General features: G+C 44.4%; 1 protein-coding gene across 4 annotated transcripts in view; it reads right to left on the reverse strand.

Annotated features, from left to right (window-relative positions):
- The window catches only part of LOC147420057 (uncharacterized), a 108,544-nt gene that overhangs the window by 39,345 nt on the left and 45,161 nt on the right, over positions 1-24,038 (reverse strand). For all 4 annotated transcript variants that reach the window (XR_015186910.1, XR_015186908.1, XR_015186909.1 and 1 more), the window contains exons 8-10: positions 14,450-14,785; positions 12,158-12,493; positions 11,412-11,738 (exon numbers count right to left, since the gene is read on the reverse strand). Coding sequence is in view for 1 of the 4 variants with exons in the window: in XM_086503904.1 (XP_086360030.1) it covers positions 11,412-11,738; positions 12,158-12,493; positions 14,450-14,785 (999 nt within the window). In the remaining 3 variants the exon portion in view is untranslated. The remainder of the gene's footprint in view (positions 1-11,411; positions 11,739-12,157; positions 12,494-14,449; positions 14,786-24,038) is intronic.

Here is a 24,038-nt window from a genome sequence, read left to right on the forward strand (position 1 = left end):
TAGCACTTGATTCTGGATCCATTTACCAGTGACAAGCGAAAACCTTCCAGAGTGACTATCTCGACAGCCCCCTGTGGCAAAATCTCTTGTACCATGAATGGCCCTTGCAAGCTGGGACCAGCTTCTTAGCTTTTTTCAGATATTTAGCTTGATAGAGTAGCACCAGTGTTCCTTGCGTTATTTTCTGCTTTCTGAGATGGCAATCATGCCACGCTTTGCGACGAAGTTGCTCAGCTTGCAGAGCATGTGAAGCTAGCATCCTGCTTTCTTCTAACTTTGAGAGACGAGAGAGGTTTGCGGAAGCAATCCCCGCTGTGATGCAAACGCTTCCCACTCTTGTTGAGCCTGAGTTGAACTCATATGGTGTGAGTGCTTCTAGACCGAAAGCTAGCTGGAATGGGGTATGGTTAGTGGTTGCTTTGAAAGAGTGCGATAAGCCCAGAGTGTGCCAAGGGTAGCTTGAGCCCAAGAAGTTGGATGTAGGTGACAAGCTTTCTTGAGAAGCGCGATTAGCACTTGCTCTGGGATAGTAAGAGCAAGATTTGCGATGAAAAATCTTGTAGTTCATGAGGAGTGTGGAGATCATATCGTTGACAAAATGACTACCTCGATCACTTGTGATTTCCAGAGGATACCCAAACCTGCAAAAAATATTTTCATACAAAAATTTTGTGACAGTGGCGGCTGTACAGTCGATGGTAGCCACCACCTCGGCCCACTTTGTTGCATAATCCGTCGCTACCCAACGATACTTACGATTGCCGGGTTGAGCAGGTGGAGCAATTGGACCAACAAAGTCCAAGCTCCATCGCTCAAAAGGCAACCACGCCATAGATACCTGCAGAGGGCGATTGGATTGCTTGCTAGGCTTGGGCGCACATCTTTGACAGACATCACAAATCTTGACATGAGCAATAGCATCTCTCAATAGATAGGGCACCATAAGCCTGTCTGTAAGATTTTTTGTACCGTGATGTGACCAAGGTAATGGCCACCTGTAGGACCGCTGTGTGCATCTTCGAGAAGGTGGTCTACTTCATGAGGAGAGACGCACCTGCACAGCACACCATCTAGCCCAAATTTGTAGAGTTATCCGCCAATCAAAGAGAAAGGTCTAGACTTCAGCAAGAGTCTTCTTTTTTGCAAGGGAGAAGCATTTTCAGGATATAGGCTAGTAGAGAACAGATGTAACACATCTCCATACCATTCTGGGGTCGTGTCGACCTTAAAGAGATGACTATCCGAAAAGTCATCATCAACCCCAATATCTGGCTCACCTGTGTGTATGCGAGAGAGGTGGTCAGCCATGATATGCCTCTTGCCTGGACGAAGAACTACATCGAAATCAAATTCCTGGAATATCAGTAGCCACCTCCAGACTCTTCCTGCAACTTGGGGTTTATTCAAAAGATAGCGCAGCGCAGGATGATCCGTGATGATAGTGAAGTGAACCCCTAACAAGTAATGACGAAATTTTTGTAAAGAATACACCATAGCCAAAAATTCCCTTTCTATGGTGTTGTAGTTGCACTCAGCCTTTGTGAGCAGGCGATTGGCATAGTGTTTACCTTCGCCAAAACACTGGTCAACGCCTCCATGGCCTCTTGCTCAGGAGCCCGTTGCTCAATAGCTTGCTGTAACAAAATGGGAGAGAGCTTTATTGGGGAAGGTGACCTGGAAGATGTAGAACCGGATGGAGAAATGGATGATGCCGTATGTGGAGGTATAGGTGATGAGGTTGGTGGATTTCTACTAGGTACCAACGGTTGACATCTTCTGTTGTAGTACTTCAGAGGACTCAGTAGTGCGCTTTGACGCTCTAATGACCGCCTTGTATGTGTCATGCAGTGACCACCAACTCAGCCAAGCTTTGGGCAAGAAGACCTTTAACTGGCTGAAACAGGCCTAGACTCTTAGACCAAGGCAAGTGACTAGACCACCTTGCTGGAACAGGGACGAGGAAGGACTAGACCAGGGACGACGAAGGACTAGACCAGGACGAGAGCTTGGTTGGACCAAGGCGAGGCGAAGTAGGCGAGGCTAGGTAAAACCCAGCTAGCTCCTCGATTTGTACCTCAACAGAGAGTGACACTTCAGTTGAGGTCCCACCGGGCGTGCCAAAATGAGAGCACATGTAGCGCGGATAGTGTGTCGTGCTCTCTACAGTGGGTGCTCCTCAGTGCAATGTGCGTGACATCTCACTCATAATAGAATGAAAACAAAGGAAACAATAGATAACAGCTAATCAACACATAGACACAGCAGCAGACCAGAACATATGGACTCGACTATCTCAAAGATCCGATACAGACTCTGGCGTGGCAGCACACTCAGCTCTTGCCACGAACACAATGGGGGTGTCGAGGCTCAGATGTGCAAGGATGGTGCAGACATGCTATGTGTATAGACTCGCTACTCTAGACGACGACACTGGACCATATATGAAGAAGATGATAATCATGACCCAACATCTACTACTCATATGTACAACCATAAAGAGCCACCAACGGCTCATAAATGTCAGCCATCTAAGTCTATCCCCAAACTGAGTGGTGGTGGTGACCTGGCCACAATGTCCACCAGACCACCGTCCGTATCCCTGCCACGTGTCACTGCCCAGCCCAGAGAGTCCGTCCAGTGTGAACCAGACCAGACCAATTGTACTAACTGTGTCCTGTGAAAGTGACATTGTAGCCTGCTACAAAAGTCCATGGAGATACTCTCCCATTTCCCTTGAGGAATGTCTATGGATGGAGTAATTCTCCCATCTTAAGCCTTTTAGTTTTATTGATCTAGCATTTATTGCATTTAACCACATATTCTAGGACGTCCTTGTACATTCCAAACCAATAAAATTGCCTCTTAACAAGACTATGAGTCTTGTTTACGTCTGGGTGTCCTGCACTTAGACTATCATGATACTCATAGAGTATCTGGCGCCTAAGCTCTTCATCTTTTGGGACACATACTCTACCTTTGTAGAGCAAATAGCCATCATCTATGGAAAAATGCTTCCACTTGAATCCTTCTAAAGCACCCGTCGATGCTTCGTTCTCATTGGAAGTCTCTTGTCCTGGATCCCCTTTTTGAATGGCTTCCCATATCTTGGAATATGCATGATTCAAATAGATCACTGTTAAATCGAGTAAAACTCGATACATTTATCATAGGAATCCTGCTAAGGGAATCTACTACCACGTTATATTTCCCTTTGCGATACCTAAGCTCATAATCGAACTCTTGTAAGAGTTCAGCCCATCTGGCCTTATGACCCTTTTAATTCTGTTTGATTAGAAAGCCACTTAATGCTTCCTGATCAAACACTATCATAACCTTAACACCATATAAATAGTGCTTCCATTTCTTCAAAGCATGGACAATAGCATACAACTCCATCTCATGTATCGAGTAATTCGGTTGTGCATGGTCTAACTTTTTACTGTCAAAAGCTATTGTCGACCCTCTTGAGTTAGAACCGCACCTACAACAAAATTACTAGCATCTGTCTTGACTACAAAGGGTTTATTGGGATCCACTATGTACAAAATAGGAGTTGTAGCTATTGCTATCGTTAATTTTTGCATACTTTTCTTTTGATTTCCCCCCCACTCAAAGGTTTTTCCCTTTCCTTTGAGTTGGTCAGTCATGGTAACTACTACCTTGGCATTATCCTTAATGAATCTACGATAAAATCCAAACATTCCTAAGAAGATCTGCAGCTCTTCTAGGTTCTTAGGTTCAAGCCACCGTAAAATAGCTTGAACTTTCTCTAGATCCACCCTGATTTCATCTTTAGAAATTATATGACCAAAATATTTCACCCCTTTAGCAAAGGATTCACATTTGGATTCCTTTGCATAAAGAGAGTTTTCTATGAGCAGTTGGAACACTTTTCTAGAGTGTTCTAAATGCTCCTCTATGAGTACGACTAGAGATGAGGATATCATCAAGAAAGACTACTACAAATTTGCCTAGATAGGACCGTAAAACACTATTTATCAGCTTCATAAAGGTAGCTGGCGCATTGGTAACCCCAAAAGGCATTATCAAAAACTCCTAATGCCCATATCTAGTCCTAAAGGATGTTTTTGCAACATCTCGAGCCCTTATTCTAACTTGATGATAGCCAAACCGGAAGTCGATCTTAGTAAAATACTTGGCTCCCTCTAGCTGATCAAAAAGATCTTCCATTCAAGGCATAATTGTGAGATTATTTAGTGCTCTATAGTCGACACAAAGTCGTATAGAACCATTTTTTCTCTTCACCAATAAAATTGAAGCATAGGGAATCTATTCTTAATTGTGAAGAATTACTGGGTTTAATGAAACCTTTATTGATATAGTCTTGCAATTGTTTTTCTACTTCTAAGTGTAGTGCTTGGCCTAATCTATAAGGTGGTTTATAGACAAACTTTTCATCTTTAACTAAATTAATAGTATGATCTACCTCTTTCAAGAGGCAAACCTTTTGGCAAATCAACAGGAAAAACATCCTTAAATTCCTCTAACAAGACTTTCAAATCACTTTCATAATCATTACAAAAAGACAAAGACGAGTAAGAAACTTAATATTTCATTTCTACATTAGAGTCATTATTTACAACAAATTGACACCAAAGCATATATACATCAGAAGACTTTTTAATACAAGCTTTTGCAACTCAAGAGAACATATCAAAGGACTATTTTGTACATCATGCTCACTTTGTATAACAAACTTTTTACCTTCTTTTTCAAATTCAAGTGAGTTTTGTTGGTAAGGTCCTAGTCCCCACAACCATTCCCTTCCCATTTTTTAAGTCAAGTCTATCTTTGTACCCTTATATCTCAACTTCCAAATTGGATACTAGAGTATCCCATATCTTTTTGTCGTCACCATGCATCATGGAGATGTGTTAGGTGCAGCGGAATGAATGTTTGAACTTTGCTCAAGATGAGTGCTCCGAACTGTGCTCAAGGTTCCTTTTGTTCTTATGGAAGGGAGAGCCTTCCGTTCTTAATGAGAGTGCAATGATCATAAACAATGTCAATGGACACTGTGCGTGCAAGTGTATGAAACTGAGAGATAGAGAGAGAAGAGAATACGACACCAGAGACGTTGTAAAACCCTCCTCCGAAGGCCCCACTTTCGTCGGCGAGAGTGGTCTACTATTGATTGCACAAACTGGTTTAAACTGAATCATGTGACTGATGCAAGTCTACGCTAGATCGATGACGACGACGGAGATGGCGAGACCGACCTAAGGGCTGAAATCTGACGCTTATGAACTGCTGTCCAAAAACGCTGCTGGCTGAAATCTGCGGCTGATTTGCTGTTGTAACAAAAACGCTACTGGCTGAAATTCACCGCGACCGAAAACGCTGATGTGGGCTACTCTTTGCCGGCTGAAAACTGTTGTTCTTAGGGCGACCAAGGCTGAAATCTGCTACCTTTTGGTTGCTGAAAAACGCCAGCACAAAGGAGGGCGATTTGGGAGCTTGGAAATGCTAGGGGCTGATCTGCTTCTTGCTATCGCCAAGAATCTGCAAACGCTGGCTGATCTGGTCCAAAATGCTAGGTTGATGCTGTGGAGCAAAAACGCTAGGCCTCTTGGGGGTTCTGCTGAGAAGTTGCCTTTTGAGCGTCTGCTCCTACTGCCTCTTCTGCCAAATAGTGCTAACTCTGGTTTGCTTATATACAAACTTAGCAAAATTGCCCTACCTACTTTCCAACAAAAGTCACTTAAAAATAATAAGTGAAAAATGTCAAAAATAGGGAAAATAGGCTAAATGTACTGGAAAATTCCCCCGAAGGATTCTGATGGATTTTGATGGGAATGCTTATGATCATGCAGAGGATATGCATCTACACTAAGTCAAGTCTATCTTTGTACCCTTGTATCTCAACTTCCAAATCGGATACTAGAGTATCCCATATCTTTTTGTCGTCACCATGCATCATGGAGACGTGTTAGGTGCAGCGGAATGAATGTTTGAACTTTGCTCAACATGAGTGCTTCGAGCTGTGCTCAAGGTTCCTTTTGTTCTTATGGAAGGGAGAGGCTTTCGTTCTTAGTGAGAGAGTGCAATGATAATAAACAAATTGAATGGACACTGTGCGTGCAAGTGTATGAGACTGAGAGATAGAGAGAGAAGAGAATACGACACCAGAGACGTTATAAAACCCTCCTCCTAAGGCCCCACTTTCATCGGCGAGAGTGGTCTACTATTGATTGCACAAACTGGTACAAACTGAATGCATGTGACTGATGCAAGTCTAGGCTAGATCAATGACGACGACCGAGATGGCGAGACCGACCTAAGGGCTGAAATCTGACGATTATGAACTGTTGTCCAAAAACGTTGCAGGCTGATTTGCTGCTGTAACAAAAACACTACTGGCTGAAATTCACCGCGACCGAAAACACTGATGTGGGCTACTCTTTGTGGGCTGAAAACTGTTGTTCTTAAGGCGACCAAGGCTGAAATCTGGTACCTTTTGGTTGCTGAAAAACGCCAGCACAAAGGAGGGTGATTTGGGGAGCTTGGAAACGCTAGGGGCTGATCTGCTTCTTGCTATCGCCAGGAATCTGTAAGATCCAAAAACGCTGGCTGATTTGGTCCAAAACGCTAGGTTGATGCTGTGGAGCAAAAACGCTAGGCCTCTTGGGGGTTCTGCTAAGAAGTTGCCTATTGAGCGTGTCCTCCTGCTGCCTCTTCTGCCAAATAGTGCTAACTCTGGTTTGCTTATATACAAACTTAGCAAAATTGCCAAACCTACTTTTCAACAAGAGTCACTTAAAAATAATAAGTGAAAAATATCAAAAATAGAAAAAATAGGCTAAATGCACTGGAAAATTCCACTGAAGGATTCTGATGGATTTTGATGGGAATGCTTATGATCATGTTGTGTGCAACCCGAGGATATGCATCTACACTAAGTGTCTGGGCATGCACAGTCTGCGAACAGACTCACAAAAGTGCCAGATCACTTCCTATTCTAGACTGACGTGACTGAACTGAACCCTAGTCGTGCTGTATCTTGTCCACGGACACATAGGGTTGGATGTGTCACGTGACAAGACGACATATTGGTGAGCACGGTTGTTAAGAAAGCTTTAGTTTCTTGCCAAGAGCATAGTTTACAAAGTTGTGTGTGGTAGAGTCATCTATCATGACCCTAACCCTTTTTCCATTTACAAACCCATGCATTTTTACCAGTTCATGTGGGCCAAAACTCGATTTCCACATGCCGGTTGACAAACAACAATAATGCTCTTTGTCCACATGCACACTTCTATAAATTTGTACTTTTCATTACCGTTTGTCGGAAGTGTTTGGACAACATGGATTTGCCTATCTTTATGACTCTTGTTAGGACTCTTATCCTTTTCATCATCTTTTTCCTTTCGTTCTTTGGACAATTCCATTGAGAATGATCGGGTGACAAACAAGTGAAGCACAAGCTTTTTAGCCTTTGCAAAATCCTCTTGGTTCAGTCTAGGTCCTGGTGCAACCCTTTTTTAAACAGTGGTTTACCCTCCTTATTAAATGGAAATTTCCTTTTCCCTCTCAAAAATGGTCGTGATACCCCAGTTCCTATGGACTTGGGCTCAGTTTGAGTAGGATTAGAAGCTGTCAAGCCAATATTATCTTTATAAATTTGTGCAAATTTAATTGCTTCTTCCAAAGTTTTAGCTGCATTTCTTTTTACCTCTTGCTTGAAATGTCTATCTAGCCCCCGTATAAACCATCTTGTTTTGTGCAAGTCATCTATCCCCTGAAGCTTGAGGATTATTTCTCTGTACTCAGCAATGTAAGCAAGCAAAGGCCGCCTACCCTGTTGCATAGCCTTGTCCCAATCCTCTCAATTTCTTTCTAGTCCATTTTCAGGGAGAAATTCTTTCACAAAAATACTCTCAAATTGAGTCCAATCCACTAAAATCTTTCCCAATGCCTTGAGACTCATCCACCATTTGTAGGCTTTTGGCCCTAGTGATAGACTAGCCTCAAGGGACTGGTACTCAGGTGGAGTATCTTTTAACCTATGCAGGTCTTGCCATTTCTGCAGAAAGGTATAAATAGCATCTTTGTTTCTGTCCTTTTCTTCACCATTAAATTGAGGAGGTTTCATATCTTTGAGAACGGGGTTGTCTCTAGGTCTCGACTGAGTATCGAGAGAGGGTATAGCAGAATCTTTAAACATAGTTCTACCATCCCTGGAAGTGGAAGGCATGTTTGGATTAGGTGGCTCAAGAGGTTGGGTCATCGGTTGTTTACCCTTCTGCATATACTCGGTTAATTTTGTCATATGATCCTTATGATCATCTAGAGCAGCTAGGAAAGTTTGTAATTGTAGTTCTATATTTTCTATCCTATGCACTATCATCTCATGTTGCTCACGGGATGGCACATCCCACTCTTCCCCCATGTCCTCAACCCCAAACATATTTTGGTCTTGGTTGGTGTCAGTCTCGGATATTTTTTGGTTTTGATCCTTTTCCATTTTGCGAGTCTTAAAAGTAAAACTCACTTAAAACTTTGAAAAAGACAATAAAAAATAAGCTATATAAACTATGCACAATTGTACAGGACCTCCCTAATAATAGTTTGTGAGGTTGTTGTCGAAGATGAGCGACGTTGTTATATCCTTGTTAACCTCCACCAACCATTACAAATGATCCCGTCATCACACTCACGACCATTTCAGCTCACTGCGTGCTTTCCTTTGTCACATGCTTGAGGGAGTAAGTTAATAGCCTTTTCCAGACCTTATTTGGAGGCGAGGATTATTAACTAGTGTCAAGCTTAACCTTCGAGAAAAGAACACAGGAACCCCTCCTAATATAACTTATACACACGCCTTGTAAATTGAAAGGTGACGAGGGCCTCGAGCTCAAAGAGAACAAAGGCAAGAGGGTAAGGATGAAGAAGCCCGTAAAACGAGCTACCAAGCTTGAGGGTGACGACAGCTATGGTGAAAAGATGGCAACTATGACGAATGAGCCAGAGAGAGAGAAGAGAGTATTGCGCCCTGGTTTGAGGTTTAGGCATTGACTCGGCACTTCTTGTACTCAGCAAAGATGCAGCTCAATTGCAAGAGTTGGTGACCGCAACGGGCTCTGCTTGTGCACATAAGGGTTGTGCATAGGCATTTTTAGTCTATAAGCGGGCTCTGCCTATGCACGTAAAGGCTACACAACTGCTTTTTGCAATGGCTCTGATACCAGTATAGCGTGCGGAACCTGATAGCGTGATGTCAAATCTTGAGAGCGTGCAGGGGGACACACACACACACACCGAGCCGAACCGCCTCAGCCCCTCATGGGCTCGTGATCCGCCACCCTCCACTGGCCAGAGTTTTCTCCAGCCGTCACCTGGAAATCCTCTCCTTATACCTTATAATCTCTAAGGAGTGGGTCACACGAGGTCATGGCTCCATGGCTTGTGGTGTTGTGTGCCCTTAACCATAGGATATATTACACAAATCCAAGCCGACCTGACAGCCTAGATAGCGTACAGAAGTCCCTGGGGGATCCACCTAAAGCCCTCACTCGGCGACCAATCTGGCGTTGGAGCACTGCCGACCCAAAAAGTCACTATCTTGCTCCAGTTGAGCACTGCTCCTGACACACAACAAAACACCCCAAGAGCACCCACTGTTGCAGGCAGGTGCAGGGCGGCCACAAGGGGTGCCGAATTGGAGAGGTGCACTCTGGCGATGTCGGCCACGAACCTACTGTCAGCTCTGCTCTGCCTGGGCACTTGTCTCGGAGGATGCATCCGCCTGGGCTCCATGTGTCCCTGTCTGTTGGGCATGGTCAGCCTTGATAGGCTGGGCCTAAGGCCTTTGCAAGATGGCCCATCTGTCGACAAATGAAGCACTGATTCGGGAGGCCCGAAAATTCCACATTCTGATGGAGCTACCAACCACTCACCCGAGGTAGTAAAACTACTTTCGGGAGGGTGTGGGTGTCTCAAATCAGAACGCGGACTGTAGATATGCATGTTGCCTTGGCAGCAATAGAAGCTCCCGTGCAAGGTGTCTCCAAGAAAGTCCCAATCTCGGAACCTATCCTAGAAAGGAGTGGGAGGTGCTCTCTCCTCAGGCAAGCGAAATAGACTAAGATGGGTAGGTGTGCCTCCTTGACATGAGCATCGGTAGCCGGATCGAAACCATGTCGCCATTGCAGAAAATGGGCTCTAGTTGCTCGGAAGGGTAGGGGGCTCATCGCAATGACCTTGGACGCCATCTCGGGAGTCTCAAACTCAAGCTGATAGTAGCCGCGCCTGAGAAGCTCAACATCAATAATCTTTCCCATCTCTGCTAAAAGGTGGGCCTGGAGGAGATCACGCACTTCCCTTCTGCTAGGTCGGGTGCCAATGATCTTGCAGATAACGGAGGTGGCTTGAAGGCACGGCACTTCTTCCTCTAAGCTCGCTTGCTCTATCAGCGAAAGAGCAAGTCACATGGTGGGTTCCGTGGGATCGGGTGAGGGAGCTTCAGTAGAGTCCCTTTGTGGCGGAGCAAAATCCTCCATCTGTGTCTACTACTAAGACAGTGAGCGAAAATCAAGCAAAGGTGAGACAAGACTCACAAGGCGAGGTTGAAAGACGAAAACCCAGCCCTTAGAGAGTAGGAGCCGGGGAATGAGAAGGCGGGGTGGGGCAGAGAGGGCGCATGGGAGAGGAGGCGGGGGCAGCACTGGCGATAGGCCTAAGAAACGAGCTGATGGGCAGCGAGGGCCGCAGGGGCTGGGGCAGCGAGCGAGGGCGAGAAGGGGAAGAGGGGGGGAGGCAATGGCGAGGGGAGCTAGCGCGCAGGTGAAGCAGGTCAGCAGCAGCGAGCGCCCCCAACAGAGAATATTATATGATATCTCTAGCACAAGAGTACTGTGGCACAATGCTCAAATTACTGAATGTTAAACTAAAAAGGTTAACACTTGTTAGCACTTGATAACCTATTGTGTAATGTGGGCTAGCATGTCTGATCTTCATGCAGATGAGGAATGGGCATCTGAAAAGGATGATGCATTGCCTCCGAGGCTCCTATCCCCGATCAATAATGCTTATATCTGTAACATGCTTTGGTTTTGCATTAACTCGGGTTAATAAATTTTTTTTAAAAATCAAAGAAAAAAAACTTTGAAGCTTAGAATCCATAAACATGGCTTCTATGTGACAAACTACTGTCATAAGCATGTTCTCTACTCTGAGATGAAAGACTACTTTCATCTCGCACCCATGTAGTTAGTGTTCATGGGCCCGCACAATAACTGATGTCCATATGCAGACATGAACAACCCCATATTTTTTATTATCACTGTTGCAGGGCACCAAGTCAAAATAGTGAAAGGACCTATCTACAGCCACAGTAGATGAGCATTCATTATCCTTGATTTGGTGAACTTTGAGTTTCTCCAGGAGTTTACCTGGATCTACATGAAATGGAAATGGGGATCCTGCAATTGACACATGGTCTCTCTCCACTTGAAGCACCAGTTCACCAGCAGTAGATGTGTTGAAACTTATACGCTGGTATGTGGAGTTTCCATCATACGTCTGTTGTATGTCTGTTGGAAGCCTTTTGCCAGTGATATCCATTACATATACTACAAGTTCCAGATTTCCTGAATAAGAAAGGATTGGGTTATCATAAGAGTCCATCAGCAAGACTTGTAAAGATGCCGCTTCTCCAGCTGTAAAGCTGCTCAAGTTGTCCAGCCAAAACCCTTGGCAATTAGATATGGAGATGGAACCTAACAAGAGGGTTAAAATTTACCGACGACATCTCACATGAATCCAAAAGACATTGAGAGAATCTTATTAAATAATACGATAAACATGCCCTTAAATCGTATGCAAGATTATTCTGCATGTGTGTGATTGTCTTCTCAATGCACATTTAAATGATATTATTCTATCATTTAATAATGCATTACTCCTTGATACACCATCACTGTTTTATTTCAATTTCCCTTGTTCTCACTTTATTTTTTCGTCCTGGTTTTAACAAATTCTTTATTGGAGCCTATGAAAGTGTTTTGATGCTCAAAGGTAACATGTGTAAAAGTTTAAGATCCTCAGCATTTATGCAGGAAGCCAAATATTGAGAGGCTGTGGTATTAAGAGGTTGAATTCAGTTTACAATGGACACCCATTCGATTGCAATACCCACCTGCAGTCACGGTGAAGTTAAATGGCGAGCTTGGAGCCTCAATTTCATTGTAGCGAACATGCAGCGTGAAACTTCCGACTGCAGAAGGAATAAAACTGATTTTTTCATAACCAGGACTTGTGTCAAATGAAACATTGAAATAGTCATAGAAAACTTCATTGAAGCTACTGTTGGAGAATACATTGAAGTTGTAGAAAGACTTCCTTCCAGTAGTAGAGCTAATTATATTATTATAGTAGTCCACAAGAAGCACTCTCAAAACTGCTTGCTCCCCTGCCTTGAAGCTACTAACATTGTTTGACCATGACAAATTACAGTTTTCGATAGCAAGAGTACCTGGAGATCATGTATTCGATCCATCAAATTCACCATTTATTCGTTCCATATGAGAAATTAGTACAGAGTGAGAGAATGATAAGAACCCATAGCCACAAATCAATTGAAAATGAACGTGAATGAGAGGAGAAAACAGATGATTCAACTGCCACCCCAACCAGCTTCACTCTTGCATAGTGAGAAGTACAATTACTAGAGACCATGCCCCTATAGAGTAATTGAGAAGAAAGAAAGTTGTATTACTGTCCAATGAAGGCACAATACCGCCTAATATGTCATTACATTTCACTTTGGGGTGGCACAGGCGTAAAAGTAAAACTAAAGGAAGGATAAATGGCTTCATAATACATTGGGTTTAATGTACTAGCTTTGAGACATCAGGAAGCACTGAAACAGGTTGAATCATTAGCTTTTGTTTAAGCATGGATAGGAAGCACTAAAACAGGTTAAGACCTTTGAGTTTGTTTAAGCTGTCTATTCAAATTTAACTTTCTTTTTGGTAAGGCCATGAAGGTGTCCAGCTATGGGAAAAAACTTTCCAATTATTGACAAAAGTATTAGCACATACCAATAAAAGTATTGGCTGCCACTGGCTACAGCAGGTTACAACGGATTCTCTGTGCTGATGTGTAAGCATACCATGCAGTTTGAGATTACGTACGCTGATCTGGCCTGGTGTGATTGGGCTGACGACGGTAATATTCCACGTGCTGAGGTGGCAATCATCTGACGGCTGCAGCCATTTTTTCCGGGCAGTAATTCACAGTAGATGGAGGGCCAGGATACTCAGCCTCCCGACCTTGCTAGGAACAGGGGTTCCCTGGTGCGGCTTTGATGAAGCCAGAATATAAAATTTTGGGGAATTTGCACCTACTGATAGCCCTAAATATTATATACTCCAACTGGACATTAGGAGAAAAAGCATGCCCAGAGAAGCGCTATGCCTCCTGTACCAAAGTCCAAAGTGCTCACATTGACAATGGCATGAACATGGCTTTTCAGCAAACAACCGCCTGATGGCAAACAGCCAAGACAAATGAAGAACTTTCTGGGATTAGTTGCAAACTGCAGGTTTGGCTTGACACGCTGCCGCACACTCTTGCTTCAGGTTTTGGTAAGAGTCACAGTGAGCTGTACATGGGGCTGCCAAGTATCTCCAAGGGTTTGGTAAAGAATGGACAAAGAGGACAGTATCTTCACCTTGGGTGCGCTAGCTGCACCATATCCATGCCAGCCCTCCTAGACTATGCAGCAAGAATAGTAACTCAGCTCTGTTATGTTTGTCCCACGAGGGTTACTACAGCCACATTTTGAAGCCCCTCACCTATCAGGAAAGACTGCCCTGAAAGCAGTTGGTTGGTAGTATCACAAGCCAAATGCACTCGAGCCTCCAAGGCACATAACAGAGATGATCACACCCTTTGCAATCAGTATGAAGTGTCTCCAGGGAGACAAGAGCGAGATTCAGATGCAGTGATAGGCTCTCTCACTCAAGAGTTGGAGGCCCAAGGGAGGGACATTAGTGGAATTTTCTGGTAGTACATGCAGTTTCATAGACAGCTTCGACTGCCCCTCCCCTTGCAGGCCCTCGAGCCTCCAAGGCACATAACAGAGATGATCACACCCTTTGCAATCAGTATGAAGTGTCTCCAGGGAGACAAGAGCGAGATTCAGATGCAGTGATAGGCTCTCTCACTCAAGAGTTGGAGGCCCAAGGGAGGGACATTAGTGGAATTTGCTGGTAGTACATGCAGTTTCATAGACAGCTTCGACTGCCCCTCCCCTTGCAGGCCCTCTAGCACTATGATCCATTCCTTTTTTACATCATTTTTTTCTTTTGTGAATTTTTAGGCTACATAAAGGGCCAACCTGTTCAAAATCTGCATATTCCTGAAACAACTTGAAAGTCATCATTAGAATGAAGACCTAACATGACCCGACGAGCATACTCAATACCTGCTACAACATTGAAGTAGAGTGGGGACCCTCTGACAAGTACACTTCCAGAAGAGATATTCAATTTGTAATACCCTGCCAATGTGACATTGACAACTGCAGTCTCATAGCCAGCTCCGGGTATTGCTGTCAGTATTGCACAATCTTTGCACACAGTCCCTTCCTTGCTGACCACAACTAGAGAGAAATTCATTATGTCAGACCACCCTGTAGAGATGTTTACTGCATTGTTGTAAGCATCCTTTAAGAATATCATCGCGTAACCAACCTCGCCGGCCATCATTGTACTCTCTTCACTGGACCAGGCAGCAATACAATTTTGAGGAGATATTGGACCTGAAATCATAAAGTGAACAGTTCAAAAACCAAGCAGCAAAAAGAGTAGGCAGAAAGATAAATAGAAACCTTCACACCCATAAATTTTCGAAGGGAAAAAACTTTAGTAACCAAAATGAAATGCCAAAATAGTTTGACAAAACTGCTTAGATCATCATGAGGAAATCAAATTCACAAATAGTAACAAAAAAACTTGAATCTTGCTGTCAAGAGGGGTGATAAGATGTAGATAAAAGCCAGCACAACACTTTCCTTTGCCAGTGTAGCAGGAAAAGTATGTCGTGCTCTCTATTGTGGGTTCTCCTCAGTGCAATGTGCAAGAAACCTCACTCCAAACATACAATATGGAACAAGCAAGACCAACTCAAATGACAGTAAGCACAATGGAACTCACCACTGACTCATGAACCAATACAGACTCAAAAAAACTTGAATCTTGCTGTTAAAAGGGGTGATAAGATGTAGATAAAAGCCAGCACAACACTTTCCTTTGCCAGTGTAGCAGGAGAAGTATGTCGTTCTATTTATTGTGGGTGCTCCTCACTGCAATGTGCAAGAAACCTCACTCCAAACATGCAATAGGGAACAAGCAAGACCAACTCAAATGACAATAAACACAATGGAACTCGACTGACTCGTGAACCAATACAGACTCTGGCTGGCACCACACTCAGCTCCAAGCCCAGGTCTCACGGGTACAATAGCGGTGTCGAGGCTTCGACCGTGCAAGGAGTGCAGATGTGCTAGTACTAGACTAAACACAATACTCTAAACTCATTGACCCATAAGATGTCTAGGATGCCTACAACAACTAGAACCAGCTGAGCAAATATACAACCATAAAGAGCAACCAACGGCTAACAAAATATCCCTCATAGTCCAGCTACATCTATCTCCTACACTGTTGGCAGTGACTGACCATGGTGGAGTCGGGATTAGCTCGCTGCTGCTGCCTTCGCACCATCCCCTGCGCACACACCTGCACCCCCCCACCCCCCTCCCTCTCTCTCTCTCTCTCTCCATCGCTCTCTTCCCCCCCACCCTCCTTCGCGCTGCCCTGCCCTTCGCTTGCCAGAGCGCAGCCTCTGCCCACAGCCGCCTGCCCCAACCCCTTGCGCCTCAGATCGCCTGCCCCTGCCTCGCGTTCCCCCTGTCACGAGGACGTGGCAATTGCTAACCTTAGTTGTTGGTTTCTTTCCAATGATTTTTGTTTTATTTTTGAGACCCTCTTTTTGAAGTTGCAAATGGTCGGACATTGTATAGCCAATGTGAACGGTAGTTTCACCCGCAGACGGGAAGTTGTTCGGCACTGGAATCAGTATAGTAAGAGGATGTCTAGGCTCAGTGCAAGATCATGTAGGTCCCCCCGTCGCACTTAGCAAGTTGGTGGATACTAGGAAGTGAACTCAATAAAGGCATAAAGTTAAGGTGGGATCACCAACAGAAAGTATCCGACAGTTGGGCCACATTGCACTTTTGGATGCGGTCCCAATGAGGATAGATGGTCAGATGGTCAGATGACCAGTGGGAGCCCAACGGAAGCATCTCCTAAAAATTAGGGAACTGCTATTTTGGGCCATGAAATGTGTTCGCGTCATTACCTCCGGTATGACAAGGGGAACATTCTACAACCCTGCCGCAAAGTCAACTGAGCAACCAGTCGGGAGGTTTTTAGGCGACAACACCGAAACAGGCAAATCCTTGTAAATGTGCCAAGTGGCACTTTCCTGTGTACTTGCCTCATGCAAAAAAAATGGGCGCTGAATTTTAAGCTGGGAGAGGCCTCATTTGCTTCCTGTCTCACAGGTTAAGAGCTATGGAGTGCTTCCTTTCCACTCTATGTACAATGTGGTGCTAGGAGCGATGCCCTGCACACTACACACTGCTCTCTCTCCCCTACGTGCAGTTATGTGATCTGCCGTTCTATGGCAAACACACAATATCGGACAAAAGAGTCGGAGGAGATCCTGGGGAAAGTCAACCTGTGGGAGCACATCCACCATCGGGGTCTGGACAAAAAATCCAAGAGAGTGCAAGTGCAAGTCGTGAAGACACGCAACATAGGAGAACTCCCCCCCCTGGGAAGGTAATGGAATGTAGTGAGGTAAAGGACGGTTGACAAGATGCATCGGGAAGAATGACTGGTGATGTAGAATTCATAGCCTCGGAGTAAACCGGCAAAGCAATGAACATCATGAGGTGTAACTAGTGCATAGGTACATCCAAACTGCAAGTGGAGGAGCCACACTGAAACCGGCCTGTTCAATCCAAAAAGGGCGGTAGACTTTAAACTTAAACCTTATTTGCTTTCACCCATTTAATTTGTAGTCCACTTTACCTGTACTTTCAAGACACAACAAAGGGGAGAGGGATACAGGCTGCTAGATTGCACCTGTATGAGTAGACCGACACCACATTGGCCCCTAACTTAGGCGCCCCTTTCGGTATTTCTTTATTGCTTAAAAGAGGGAATAAACATTGTGGTTCCCTACAAGCTGCCCCGCACAAGCTCGGCTGAATTTCAACTGTTCCAGCCCGATTTCGGCAGCATAACTGTACTAGGACCCTTCACAGTCAGTATTCCCACGCATTGAACGACTTTCCCGACGCATACGGGCACTTTGCAAAACCTGGCGAGAATCTGCAGCACGCTGAATTCTCTGTTTTCAGCCCCGAAAATGCGCCAGATCACCTGTACAGCGGTCCCCTCGCGTCCCCGAACCTCCTGGGGGTATTAGGGACCGTTTAGGGCCAAAACCCTAAACCTGCAAAAATACACAGCAGGCTGTAATTTACTGTTTCGGGCTCCGTTTCATGTGCCGGTCGCATCCGTAGCAAGTCCTCGAGCTCCCGCACCTGTAGGGCTACTTGCCCTTTGAATCGGACAAGATTTTTGGCGTGAAACCTCTCCGAATTCACCTGTACCTGCGGAGGATTAGCCGCTAGCTAATCCAGTACCTGTGCAAGAGGCTCTTGCCTCGGCAATCGGGCATGAACCAATACAACTGTACATTGGTCAATTGAAAAGCCCACTAGAGGGGCATAACATACTGCCATAGGGGAAGGAGAGGGCAGTGCGTAGCGTGCAGGGCATCACTCCTGGCACCGCACTGTACATAGGAGGGAAAGCAAGCACTCCATAGCTCTTAACCTATGACAAAATCTGAAAATGAGCTCACAGCTGAAAATCACGTTTTTGCCTTCTCTATAAGTAGTAAATTGGCCTCAGAGTGCCAAGTGTCACTCATTTGTGCATTTTCCCACTTTAGACCCTCGGGTCTAAAAATGTCTCACTTGCAGCCTCTGTTGACTTGGCCACAGAGTAACAAAATGATCCCCATGTCAAACTACACGTAAAGAAGCGAAGACATTTTCAGGTCCCAAAATAGCAGTTCCCTAAATTTTAGGAGATGCTGCCATTGTATCTTTTTAGGTCATCCGACCTCCTTTGTACACTGCAGCCACACCCAAAACTGAAATGTAGCCTCTGTAGCAAAGGATTCCACTTTGGCTAGTCAATGACCCCACTTTGGCTAACCATAGTCTTTGTCCAACCTTAGTGCTCTCTTGCCCTCAGGCCTGGACTCCCTCTGGACAGTTCCACACTAGCTATGCAATGCAGGGCAGTTAGATTTCCCGAGGGGTGTTTCCAAAAAGTGAAAGTAAATAAATAATAAGAAAGAAATCAACACCAAAGGATAGATAGTAGTCACACGCTGGTGACACCCCCCTCTTGAAATCTCAAACGTCCTCGTTTGCATCTATGTCGTACATGCTCACAGTCAACACTGATGTATTCAACACCTGTCGACACATGTACGACACATACATGCTCATTGTCAACCCTCGTGTATTCAACACCTCATCAACACATGTATTGCCTGCGTGTGAACCTTGTCCCAGTGACATAGTGGTAGCTTCACACTCCGCCATTGCTTTGAGTCACTAACTTTCCAATGACAAAATGGTAGCTACACATTTTGCCACTGTCTTATAGTACACGTTGGGCCCAGTAACACTTCAGAGCATACCCAAACCGACAGTTTAAGAATGCAGTTACACATGTACCCTTTAATAGAAGCAATTACTGTATCCTTGACAAACTGACAAGAAATACTCACTTCTATAGCACTAACCAAACTTTTGTCATTCCATAAGAGCAATTGCCAAACTGACAATCTGTAGAGCTCTAACATTCATGTAACAGATATTTTATTTGAGCTCACTTTAAATACCATGTACATCATTTTTTTCAGAAGCCATTGTCACACTGACAATCCATGTAGCTTTGAAACTCAAGGGGTCAAGGTAGGTTGCAAATCGAAGGCTTCAAGGTAAAGTGATAACACAGTTGGTGACTCTGCAAGTTCACCTTCTTCCATCCACTTAGGTGGATAGTTTCTGAACTTTACCAAGTAACGCCTAGCAACCTTGCCTTTCACTTTTCTTTCTTAATGTGTCAAAATCTGTTACGGGACCAAGATCTCGTCAAGTTCCTCGACTTCCGGCTGATCTTCAGCTTGCATATCCTCTGGCACATCACCCACATAGGGTCTGAGAAGACTCACATGAAACGCATTGTGAATCTTCCAACTGTAAGGCAATTTCAGCCTATATGCAACATCACTGATTATGTCGCATACTTGAAAAGGCCCATAGTAACGCATGCTGAGCTTTGGAAACAGTCTTTCCTTGCCCTTCATCTTCTTTAACCTTGCCTTTTCAAAGCGTAAAAGCACCCAATCACCAAGTGAATATACTACTTCACGACGGTGACGATCAACTGCTTTCTTTTGCTTTGCCTGAGTCTTTTCTAAGGCCACTTTGACCTTCTTGTACATTTCATCCATGTCCTGAACATACTTATCTGCTTCAAATATCTTGTCCTTTATATGCAGTATGGGAGGAACTTTCTTGCCACCTTCAACTATCTCAAAAGGTGCCTTGCCAGTGATGAATGCACTGTATTATTGTATGCATACTCCACCAATGGCAAATATTGCTCCCAATTTCCTTTATGCTCTGACACGTAGCACTTTAGCAGATCTAGGATAGTAGAATTTGCCTCTTCTGACTGCCCATCTGTTTGAGGATGAAATGACGAAGAGAATTTGAGCGTTGTGCCCATATTCTCAAACAAGCCTCTCCAGAACATACTTGTCATGCGTGGATCACGGTCGCTTGATACTTGAAAATATTGCTCATAAACAAGCGTGCCATCTGATCTGGCTTTATCTTCTTCCTGACAGGAATAAAATGAGCCTGCTTGTTGAATCTGCAAATAATGGTCCAAATACCATCGTTTCCTGTCTGCGTTCTCGGAAGATCAAAGATAAAATCCATAGAAATACTTTCCCATGGTTTATCTGGAATAGGTAGTGGTTGCAATAACCCTGGTGCCTTTTGCCTGTCAAACTTGACCTTCTGGCAAATTAGGCATTCTCGCACAAAGGCATCCACATCTCTTCTCAATGTAGCTCAATAGAAGAATTTCTCAACCGCTTTAACTGTAGCATCAATACCACGATGCCCTGCATACGGTGGGACATGACTCTCTTCCATAACTTTGCGTCGCAATGGCTTTGTGACACACAATCTGCCATGCATCATCATGAACCCATCTCTGAGAAGATAGTGTTCGTGACGTTGTCCATCCATTAGCTGCTCGAAGACCCTTGCAAAATCTTCATCATTTGCATACTGTTCCCTCATATCATCAAGTTCATGATGATAAGGAATTGACACAGTTCAAATTTGTGGCTTCCTTGACAAGGCATCAGCCACAACATTCTTCTTGCCTTCCACATGCACAATCTGAAAATGGAACATGGACAAGATATTTGCCCATCGCATATGTTTCTCATATAACTTTGTCTATGTCAAGAAGTATCACAAGGTCTGATGATCTGTTTGGACAACAAAATCTGCACCTAGCAGGTAGTGTTTCCAACTTAAGAGCGCATGAATCACAGCCAGTAACTCTTTCTCATAGACCTGCATGGTCATCTCTAACCCTTGCAAAATCTGCTCTCATAGGCTACTACCCTGCCATCTTGCATTAGCACTGCACCAATGCTACTGCCACAGGCGTCACACTGGACCACAAATGACTTTCTAAGATTAGGCAACACAATGACTGGATCTGAAGTCATCTTTTCCTTTAAGAGATTAAAAGCTGAAATCTCTTTCTGTGTCCATCTAAAGGTGACTGCCTTCTTTTGAAGAGCATGTAAAGGTGAAGCAATCTCAACGAAATTTCGGATAAACCTTCTGTAATATGAGCATAGTCCAAAGAAACTTCGGACATCATGCACCGTCTTCAAATCTGGCCATGACTTGATCGCTTCAACTTTAGCAGGATCCATTCTGACACCATCCTTTGAGACAATGTGTCCGAGAAAATGAATCTCTTCCAGAAAAAATTCACTTTTCTTTGCATTGATGAGCAACCCATGACTGCGTAGCTCTTTGAACACAATGGTTAAGTGATGCCTATGCTCCTCTTCATTCTTTGAGTAGACTATCATGTCATCAAAGAATGTACCACCAAACTGCTGGTGTGGACGGAAAATTCTGTCCATCATCCTATTGAACGTAGCAGGAGCATTTGTGAGACCAAAGAGCATCACTAAAAATTCGTAAAGGCCAAACGTCGTTCTAAAAGCAGTCTTGTGCACATCCTCTGATCTAATGCGGATCTGATGGTACCCACTCTTTAGATCTATCCTACTAAACATAGCTGCTCCTTCTAATTTGTCCAGAATATCATCAATTCTAGATATAGGAAACCTATTCTTGATGGTATTCTTGTTCAGTGCACGGTAGTCGATGCACATACGCCATGAGCCATCCTTTTTCTACACCAACAACACTGGAGAACAGAATGGAGATGAACTGGGCTGAATCAACCCCTTTTCTAACAGCTCCTGTACTTGGCCCATTATCTCTTTCTGCTGAGCCACACTAACCCTGTACGGAGGCTTATTTGGTGGGCTACTGCCTGGCACCAAATCTATCGCATGGTCCTCGGGTCTCTCTGGCGATAATTGAGATGGCAATGAATCGGAAAAACAGTCACTATACTGTTGTAAAAACATTGACCTTTCTTTATCTAGCACAGATAAATTTGATTCATCACAATCTAACACTTCACGTGCAAAAACCAAGTACGCAGAAAGATGCTTTTTCATTACAGAAGTAATAGCAGAAGCTAATACAATGGGAATAGACTCCCCTTTAAGCTTTACATCCAGAATGTGAGTCTTTCCCCTGCTCTGTACAGTGATCTTTTTGTTCTAGGCATCCATGATTCCCTGTACACGAAACAACCAAGGAATACCTAACAACACATCACATCCGTCTAGTGGCATGATGTAAAATTCTTCAGCATCTACATAGGACTGGATATGTAGACGCAACTTTCCAATGATGGGTATCACAGCCTCTGTATGGCCAGGACATGCCAAACCTGCCTCTGCTGTATACCCCATCTCTTCAGGTCTGATTCCCAACTTTGAAGCCAATTCTGGGGAAATGAAGTTGGCTTTGGCACCTGGATCAAAGAAGATAAGCACTCTTTGATCCCTGACCTTTCCCCATGCTCTACAAAGCTCACTTGCATCTGAATTTGGCTTATCGCCCACCATATCTGGCACTAGACCAGCCATGGGCTTCTTTCCTTTCCTGTCCTCCTTGTCTTCAGAATCAGCTGGCCTTTTCTTTGTAGGACAGTTGTGAGAAATGTGGCCAGGCTGCTCACAGATAAAGCATTTGTTCTCTGACCTCAGGACCTTCTTTTGCTCTTCCGACTTGCGAGGAAAACGTCTTTTCCATTTCTTCGCTAGTCGCTTTTCTGATTCAGCTGTAGCTTTGTCTTTCCCTGCATTGGCTGGCTCCTGAGTCACTTTAGGAACCTCCTTGGGAACATACTTCTTCGCTGAATTTTTCTTGGCTGATCCTTCCTTGACGCCAGTATTGAATTCACAATCTTCTCCCTTGAGCAAACCATTGCCAGTGTTTGGTACCTCGATGAGCTGCGTCAAAGTAGTGACTTTGGTCTTCGTACAGTACTTTCTCAATCCTTTGGATAGGCCACAACAGTATTTTTCAATCTGTTCTGTCAATGGCACAAATCTATAGGAAGTTACGAGAAGTAGAGCTTTCCAAAACTTCCGATTGTAGTCATCGAGATTCTTGCAAGTAGCAGCATTAAGCTGGTGCCATTCTGTCATGACATCTGCTTCAAAGTCATCAGATAACCATGCTGCTGCAAAAATCTGCTTGAAGTAAATCCATGTGGACGGAGCTTGCCCTTGAAGCAATAAAGTTGTCCACCATTGTCCCGCATTCCCTGTCAAAAAAGTAGCTGCCTTGCGGACCTTTGAAGCCTCTGTAAAGTTTCCCCCTACATAGGCCTTGTCAAACTGCTGGAAGAATGAGAGAGCCTTCTTCCTGTCATCAAACCCTTTAAAGGTCGTGAATGTCACACCTTTGCCACCTTCTTTGTACGGAGTTGGCCTCTCCAGCGGCGTCAAATTGTCATATGGAAGTGACTGAAACATGGAAACACTGTTAGGGTTCATTTGTGTTCCCTGACTGCAATTAAGTTGACCTGGAAATGCCATATTTGGCTGTTGATTTGTAATTCTAGCCATACCAAAATTTGCCTATAGCATCCCAAATTGGCCCTAAGTGCTTTGAAACCCTGGTAGCATGCTCGTGACACCATACATAGGGTTAGGCATCATCGTTTGAACACCCCCGAACACTGTTCCTGGCGTGTAAAACTGATTTCCAGGTGCATGACCAGCCATGCTCTGGAATACCGATCCACCTCCAAAATAGCCAGGGTGTACTGAAGGTGGTGGGAAGACTTGTTGCATAGCCTGTAGGTTGCTTCCCTGCCCATTAGAACCAGCTATAGGCTGCTGAAAAGTGGCTGGCTGAACTGGTACAGCTTGAAAGACTGGCATCTCAGCCACCTGTTCTTGCACCTTAGGCACAGGTTGTGAAGACTGCATGTTCTCCGTCAAGTGTACAGGTGTTTCCATTGACTCTGCAGTATGAATCACCTGTGCTTGAGCCTTAACAGGCTTCTGAATACGATCCAGTGACCCAACTTGCTGAGACGGAAGAGGAGATTGCAGAAAGGCTAAGAACCTCGGCTTCTACATTACCTGTGTGAACATAGCCACCGCAGTAGCCAACTGGGTCCTGAATATATCATCATCCGTCTATGGTGGTCTTGAGGACT

This window comes from Adiantum capillus-veneris, chromosome 28 (assembly GCF_014529385.1).
Source record: "Adiantum capillus-veneris isolate H3 chromosome 28, ASM1452938v2, whole genome shotgun sequence".
In the NCBI taxonomy this organism is placed as follows: domain Eukaryota; kingdom Viridiplantae; phylum Streptophyta; class Polypodiopsida; order Polypodiales; family Pteridaceae; genus Adiantum; species Adiantum capillus-veneris.